An 8,155-nucleotide genomic window follows, 5' to 3' on the forward strand; every position below is an offset into this window, starting at 1 on the left:
GGAAAAATAGCAAGATGATATTAGAATCATTTGAATTTTGAAATGAAACTACAAATATCTCAGTAGGGGATTTTTATAGACAGAAGGGGATTAAAAAGAAAAGACTCAAGGCTGGTTCAAGGGAAAGAAAAGTACCATTTACTTCACTGTTAATGATTTCTACTTGAAAACATAAGCAGCAGAGAAAACATTCCCTGTTCTTTGACTCTGGCTTGTATCCTAACACTATGAAGTGCCTAATACCCAGAGTTTAATGGTCATTTTTCACAATTTAAATTATTCCTACTATTTATCAAAAATTTTTAGGATAAAAGATGAACAATTTACTTCCAAAGATGGAAGTAAATAAAAACTCTCTAAAATTTTCTCATTGAGATGCATGCACCTATTACCTTTGAGTCTGATGTATATAAATTTATAGAACTTTGTAAAATTGCAAATGCAATCACGCTGATAATTTATTTTAGGATTCTAAGCAAAGCTTGACATGTATAATATATATCAGCAAAACCATTGCTACTAAAAAATGCTGGAATAATCCCTAAAATAGGCCTATAATATTAGTAGGTTAGGTCTAATCTAATCTAAAGTGATGGCAATTTAATCTTATCTTCTTTTTCAAGGTAAATATTATCAGGATGAAGGGTTTTACTAAGAATATTGTGGACTGCAGATTTATCACCAATAAAAACCTCATTCCCAATGTAATTAAATAAACACCTGATTAGGTTAGAGGGGGTGGCAGAGTGTGATCATGGAGGATTAGAGGGAGTGGCAGGGTGTGATCATGGAGGATTAGAGGGAGTGGCAGGGTGTGATCATGGAGGGTGGGGCAATCTTGCCAATAAAAGGCCCTCCTATGCCCCTTCCCCACCATACCTGAGCTCTTGGTGGAAGACGATGGCGTACAAAGGAGATATCAGCAGAAGAGGTGAGTCCACATCTGTGTGCTTTGCTTTTCCTTCTCAGATATCTAGAATTGGGGTTATAACATAGGGGGATGAATGAAAGAAATTAGTAATTAATGCTTTCAACAAAGGCTGTCTGAGTGCTGCCTCGGAGTTGAAATCAGTCACCTTGGATCCCCTCACTCTAGGAGTGGTGGCAGTCAGTTTGGTATTCAGTCCCAAGGCTGCAGGAAGGATGTAGTTCTTATTCTCATTAATGAACCTCTTGCTTGGGCTCCCCTCAGAGGAGAGGAAAAGACCCCAACTCTCTGCTCCTCACATGGGTGCCGCTGTGTCATGGGCTCAGGCTCATCTGCTGGCACAGCTGCTGGGTCACCAGGAGAATCGACTCTTCCTCCAACTCAGCTCAAAGCACAGGAACCATTTGGGACTTGTCTTTCCCAATAGAACTTCAAATCTCTGAAGACAGGGGCATGTGCTGGAGTGTTTGTACTCACTGTCTTGTTCTAAGGACTATAAAGCTGGAGCAGAGTAACTCTATGCATGGAAAGGTTGTCACTTGTCACACACTAAGAGGCTGTCATTTCATGAAAATTCACTTCCCTGTGTATTTTTTTTCCCTGGCAGTGACCATGGATGAACTCTTAAAAGAAGCAACCAGATGTCCCATCTGCACAGCTTACTTAGAAAAGCCAATGTCCTTGGAGTGTGAATGTGTCTTCTGCCTCAGCTGCACCAATTCACTGCAGAAGGAGCCCCAAGGGGAAGGTGTCTTGTGTCCCTTCTGCCTAGAGGCTTCTCAGAAAAACAACATCAGGCTCAATCGGAAGCTGGGGAGGCTGGTTTCGCACATTAAGGAACTGGAACCCAAGCTGAAAAAGATTCTGAAGATGAACCCAAGGATGCGGAAGTTCCAAGGTAAGGAATCTGTATACCCTGCCCCTTCCCACTACCAAAAGAGGAAAAAGTATTCGTGCAATTGGCTCTCCGTAACATAGGGGAATTAGCTGATGTCTGGCACCTGAAACTGAAATGTTCCTCTGGCATCAGTGATTCTTAGCCCTGACAACACGTAGAAACACCTGGTTTTATTTTTTGATCTCCAACAAAAAATACCCGTGTCTATGTCACGGCTTAGACAAGGGATTCTCAAAACTTAAAAGAAATGTGTACACATTTATGAGATACACGTGCAATTTGGTTACATGCATTGATTACACAGTGGTCAAGTGAGGGCTTCTAAGGTATCCATCATTCAAATAACGTACATTGGACTTGAAGGATAACAGGTTCCATAGATTTTTTTTTTCCAGAATAGTCTAGACAATAAATTTTCCTAGGCCAGATCCCACCCCTTCCTTTCTTTCTCTTCCTCTAAAGTTGGTGACTTCGCTTTTCAGCCACATACGCAATGTTGTAAAGTGCTCATTCTAATAATTTTTAAATACCTTTATCTCATCTCTTAAATTTAAGCCCATTAACATTGTCTTGCTTAAAGCCTCAACTCCCCCATAGGATGAAGAGCATCCTTTCGTCTAGGCCCTTATCTTCCTCTTGGCCTTAGATTCTCTTAAGTCCAGGCATGGGACTTCTGTCATCACATTATCAGCTGCAGAGATATCCCATCTCCTGTCAAAACTGAACAAAATTAATTGGTTACAAATATAGAGAACAAAAGCCTGGATTCATGCCCTAGACACTATTTAAATTGGACCAATAAAATGTGAAAAAAGAAACATAACATTTAATATTGCTAACTTGCATTGTCTTAACTATCAGTCATTTTTCACTCATCAGTATAGTAGAAAGAGGGTCATGGTGTCTGTCTTGAGACCCTCCCCTTTAAGCAGAAGAAATACATGACATAAACAAACACATGACATAATGTAAAATAAGAACTTCTACTATGAATAAGAGCCACATATTACAACAAGTGTATCTGTGAGAATTTCAACTACTGAGGGAAGTTGCCTTGAGAAAAGCTCTGACTTTAGGAAAAAAAGCAGATTGACAGAAACCAGTCAATGAGATATTTGGGACTTTGCAGTAGAGGAGTGAAATGGGCTTGGCTTCTGTGCATTTGCTGAGTTACTTGTTTTTCTTTTTGCAGTGGAGGTGACCTTGGACGTTGACACGGCTCACAACCTCCTCCTCATTTCTGAAGACCTCAGGAGCGTCCGATGTGGGAGGATCCATCAGAATCGGCCAAACAGTGCTGAGAGATTCGACTTGGCAGGTGCTGTCCTGGGCTCCCCTGGTTTCACCTCTGGCCGCCACTACTGGGAGGTGGACCTAGGAACAAGCGAAGAATGGAATCTGGGAGTCTGCAGAGAATCTGCCAACCGCAAAGGGAACATCCAAATGACCATAGAGGATGGATTCTGGATTGTGAGCTTGACAGCTGGGGGCTTCCACTTTGCTAACACAAGCCCTCTAACACCCCTCTGGGTGAACCCCAATTTAGAGCGAGTGGGGATATTTTTGGATAGAGGCATGGGAGACATCTCCTTTTACCACCTTGGAGATGGATCCCACATCTATACATTCACGAAAGTTTTTCCTGAGGAGCCACTGCGCCCATATTTTGCTCCTTCCACTCTCCCAGATCAGGGTATCCTGAGTGTCTGTCCTGTGATAAATCCAGGCACTGCCCATCCTCTAGTCCATCCCGGGGAGGGCAAATAAACCCCCAATGCATAGAAACAGGATCTGGAAATTAAATTACTTGGTGGGTAGACCTAGGAAGTTTCTGTTGGGTATACATATTTTACAAAATCATAGCAGAAAAATATAGACCATTCCATGATGTAGTTAACTTCATAGATTCATTAGAATAGAAGCTGAGTTTTAAATATTGATTATTGTCACCATCAAACTTGTTGAGTTTTTTGTTTATATTTTGTTTCCTAATGATAAGTTTTGTATTCTTAATTTCCAAAATGCTTTACCTTTTATTTCTGTAAGTTTGGCTTTATGTATTATGGAGTTTATAAGTTAAATAAATATTTGGCTGTAACCAAATGGATTTGTGAGTTTCTAAATAATAGGGGTGTAATACTTTTTATTCATAGTGCAATGTGTGGGTGGGGGGGTGGGGGGTGGGCAGGGGTGTGTGTGTGTGTGTGTGTGTGTGTGTGTGTGTATTTGAACAAAACAAATGTGGATAAATACCTGTGTCCTATCCAGCACTGAACAACTTTCCACCACCACAGCTCCGTGTAGCTAACATTGTCTTGAACATGAGCTTGTCTACATTAACAATGGTAATTCCCCCACTGTAGAATGTACTGCTTTGTCTCGAGTGCACTCCTGGTAATACCTGACTCTGATCAGCCGATCCTTCCTCCTTCCGTTACCCCTGTGGGATCCTCAGTGCTGTGCTTCTCTGGCAGGCACAGCTCTGGTAACTCTGGAGATGCATGCTGGGGGCCAGGCAGTCATGCTTTTATCACAAGTCAGTTCCCTTCAGGAGGGATCTACTGAAACTAGTGCTGGCTTTTCAAGTGTTCTTTGCATGTTAAATCATTGGCAACCTTTACATACTTTTTTTTTTTAAGAGCCTCACTCTGTCACCCAGGCTGGAGTGCAGTGGTGTGATCTCAGCTAACTGCAGCCTTGACCTCCCCAGGTGCAGGTGATCCTCCACCTCTAGCCCCAGCTGGGACTACAGGTGTGCACCACCATGCCCAGCTAATTTCTCCTTTTTTTTTTTTTTTTTAATAGAAAGGGGGTTTCACCATGTTCCCCATGCTGGTCTCAAACTCCTGGGTTCAAGCAATCTGCCCACCTTGACCTCCCCAAATGTTGGGATTACAGGTGTGAGCCACTGCTCCTGGCCTTATATCCCATTTTTAAGAATCATTGAAGATGGTCAAGGGTCTGACTTGTCAGCGTTGTTAGCTGACTTAGAAAAGGCCCTGCCTCCCAGCCACGTGAATGTGCTGGGGATATATGCAAGATTCTATGACTGAAAAGTACACTTTCAGCAGACTCAGGAAGATCCCAGTATATGTATACCTGTCCTGACTGGCATAGGTAAGTTTCCCAGACTCTGACTCCAGAATTCATGTAGTTTCAGAGAAACTAGTGGAGGGAAAGGTAGGAGCAGGAGGAAAAGGAAGAAGCCAAGCAAAAGTGAAATTTTCAGTAAAACCCAAGTTTTAAAAATAAAATTTATTATTAATTAATTAATTAATTTTTTTTAGAGACAGGGTCTCACTATGTTGCCCAGGCTGGTCTGGAACTCCTAGTGTCAAGCTATTCTCCCACCTCAGCCTCCCTAGTAGTTGGGGTTCCAGGTGCCAGCCACCACATCCTGCCTCAAATATTCTTTAATTTCTCTTGCGACTTCTTTGACCCATGTGTTACTAAATCTCTAAACATTTTCAGAGAAGAGTGTTGTTTAATATTTTTGAAATTTTCTGTCTTTCTGCTATAGATGGCTATTCTGATCTATTGTGATCTGAAAGCATCCTTTGTATGATTTATATTCTTTTCAATATGTGAAGGTGTGTTTTATGACCCACAATATGGTCTATATTGAATATTCCTTGAGGGCAGACCGGGCACCGGACCTCAATCTCGGGCGCCATCTGCTGGTTTTTAAAACAAACTGCCCGAGAAAGGCTCCCTCAAATCCCCTCATTTGCCGAGTTCCCCACATGACAAACTGGGTGAACACCAACGAGCTCCTCTTGCTCCATGCAGTTCAACAGAAAAGCCCTGTGGGTGGGCATTTGTCAACTTCTCCTCTGGACAAAGATGCCCGGGTCAGAAACACATCCCTGAGACCCTCCCAGCATCCAGATAGCAGCCCAGGCTGTGACATCTCACCCTCAGGCCAGATCCAAGCAGTGGATCTCTTCCCCAGCCCAGCCTCTTGAGTACCGGTTTTTCATTCTCCCATTCTCAACTCTCCCACCACTGAATGATCTAAAACCACAAGGAAACCTTTTTTGAATTATTTTTTAATAAAGAGGGCGATCTCATTTCATGTAGTTTGTGATATAAGGAAAATAGTAAGATTGTAAAAATATTTTACTTTTGATATGGTTACTAACAAAGGGAAAGGAAAAAATAATGCCAGGAATTTGAATAGCCTGATTATTTGGGACTATTATTCCTGTTTGTTTTTAAATCAAACTTCTAAACACAGATCTTAATCCCAGCACTTTGGGAGGCTGAGGCGGGCGGATCATGAGGCTGAGAGTTTGAGATCAGCCTGGCCAAAATGGTGAAACCCCGTCTTTACTAAAAGTACAAAAATTAGCTGGGCATGGTGGTGGGTGCCTGTAGTCCCAGCTACTCAGAAGGCTGAGGCAGGGGAATTGCTTGAACTAAGGAAGCAGATGTTGCAGTGAGCCGAGATCATGCCATTGCTCTCCAGCCTGGGTGACAGAGTGAGACTCCATCTCAAAAAATAAATAAATAAACAAATAAATAAAAAGGAAGCATAAAGAAAAAGCCCATTTGAAGAAATCATTACGGTCTAGTGAGGGTGATTTTAGGGAAGACTTATGATTAGGTCAAATTAATTTCCTTCATCTAAAATAAATATGAAGGCTGGGCATAGTAGCTCATGCCTGTAATCCCAGTACTTTGGGAGGCCAAGGCGAGAGGATCACTTGAGGTCAGGATTTGGAGACCAGCTTGGGCAGCATAGTGAGACTTCTGTCTCTAATTAACAAAATAAATAAATTAAATAAATATGAGGTGGTTTTACTTTGTGAGTAAAAAGTACTTGAAACTAGCTCCATTCATTGCGTAAAGGCTAATAATGATGCCACATATTTGGCTTTGAAAGTTTTCTGGCCAAATTCCAAATTTTGTCATATGCAAACATGATATTCAAAAGCTAATCCAGAAAAAAGAGTATGTCTATATTAATCAAAATACAACCACTTGCAGGATAAATTGCTGTTCTTTGCACGTGGTTCTTCTCTATATCTTCAGTAAAATACTCATTGATTCCAGATTTAAATCAATATCTGATTGAGTTAAAGAGAAGGGGCAGGATGTGGATAAAGTGGGAGGGAGGACTTTCTATATAAAAGCCCCTTATAGGTGGGTCCCACTCCACATCTCAGCTCCCTTCAGAAGCAGCTGGAGCAAGAGAAGCATCTTGTGGAAGTGAGTCCAATGTTATTCCTTTCTCACTTCTCAGCTTTCTACAAAAGACAAATATAAGAGAGCAACGTCCAGGGAATGAAGTAATTAATGCTCCAAGTATGATCTGAGGCCAACTCAATGCCAGGCACAGCGGGAGCACTTAGGGACACGGGATCCTCTGCCCAGAAGTTGAAGGCAGGGCTAGATTCTCAATACACAGGCTGGGGGTCTGACAGATTCTTTCAATCAAATCATAGCTTGGGCTACTCTAGGAGATGATAACTTGAGTTTCCCCCATTGACTTAACCCTTCAGTTGCTGCTGTGGGTCTGTGCCCCGCCAGGTGGGACCAGATGAAGAGTTGGAGGGGCTCTGGGTCTAGGCTAGGGATGTCTCAGACAAAATAATGTAATTCATATATGTAGCTATGTATTTCCTGATAACCCAGTTAAAAGATGTAACAAGAAACAAGATAAATTAATTTTAATATTCAAAGGATTATCATTTTTAACATGTAAATCAATTTTCACCTTATTAATGAGACATTTTTCTGATAATGTCATCAAAATCCTGGGCAGATTTCACACTCAAAGCATGTCTCACTGTAGATAAGCCTCATTGCAGGTGACAAGAGCCACATGTGGTTGGCAGCTCCTATATTAGACAGTCCAGTTCCATTCCCTTTCATAATCTCAACTCTAAGCCAAGTGACAGATCACACCCTTTATTTCAACTAGAATTTCAAATTCAGAAGACCAGGGCCATTCGCATATATTCATATATATATATGAGAGAGAGAGTCCTTAGCCCTTGCCTTGTGCTAGGGATGGTACATGATATCTCTATGCATGTGAAGATGAAATAGCCCCTGTTCTTTCATCTCCTGGCTCTCCATTACTATTATGTATGTTTCACCCCAGCAGCAGCAAAGGCTGCACACTTTCAAGAAGCAGGCAGATGTCCTATCCGTCTTGTAATGTGGCTACATCTGCTGCCCCCACTGCTTCAACTTACTGAAGACAGAACCCCAAAAAGAGAGTTTATTGTGCACTTTCTGCTCAGTAGTTTCTCAAAAGAATAAGATCAAGACAAATTGCCACCTGGGGAAGCTGATTTCCAAGATCACGGAACTGGAGCCCA

The 8,155-nt window shown here is 41.8% G+C and overlaps 1 protein-coding gene across 1 annotated transcript; it reads left to right on the forward strand.

Annotated features, from left to right (window-relative positions):
• The first annotated feature begins 900 nt into the window (after window positions 1-900).
• Window positions 901-3,593, forward strand: LOC129010769 (ret finger protein-like 2). The gene is made up of 3 exons (XM_054445265.2): window positions 901-931; window positions 1,536-1,826; window positions 3,019-3,593. Exons 1-3 carry the CDS (start codon window positions 901-903, stop codon window positions 3,591-3,593), a joined length of 897 nt encoding a protein of 298 aa, XP_054301240.2.
• The last annotated feature ends 4,562 nt before the right edge of the window (window positions 3,594-8,155 follow it).

The sequence above is a fragment of the Pongo pygmaeus genome, chromosome 10 (genome assembly GCF_028885625.2).
Source record: "Pongo pygmaeus isolate AG05252 chromosome 10, NHGRI_mPonPyg2-v2.0_pri, whole genome shotgun sequence".
NCBI lineage: Eukaryota > Metazoa > Chordata > Mammalia > Primates > Hominidae > Pongo > Pongo pygmaeus.

Excerpts from the sequence above, each read along its gene's own strand:
- LOC129010769 (XM_054445265.2), top strand. The coding sequence starts at position 901 with ATGGCGTACAAAGGAGATATCAGCAGAAGAG. Across the intron at positions 932-1,535 it reads AGGAGATATCAGCAGAAGAG|TGACCATGGATGAACTCTTA; the intron begins GTGAGTCCACAT and ends TTTCCCTGGCAG. Across the intron at positions 1,827-3,018 it reads AAGGATGCGGAAGTTCCAAG|TGGAGGTGACCTTGGACGTT; the intron begins GTAAGGAATCTG and ends TTCTTTTTGCAG.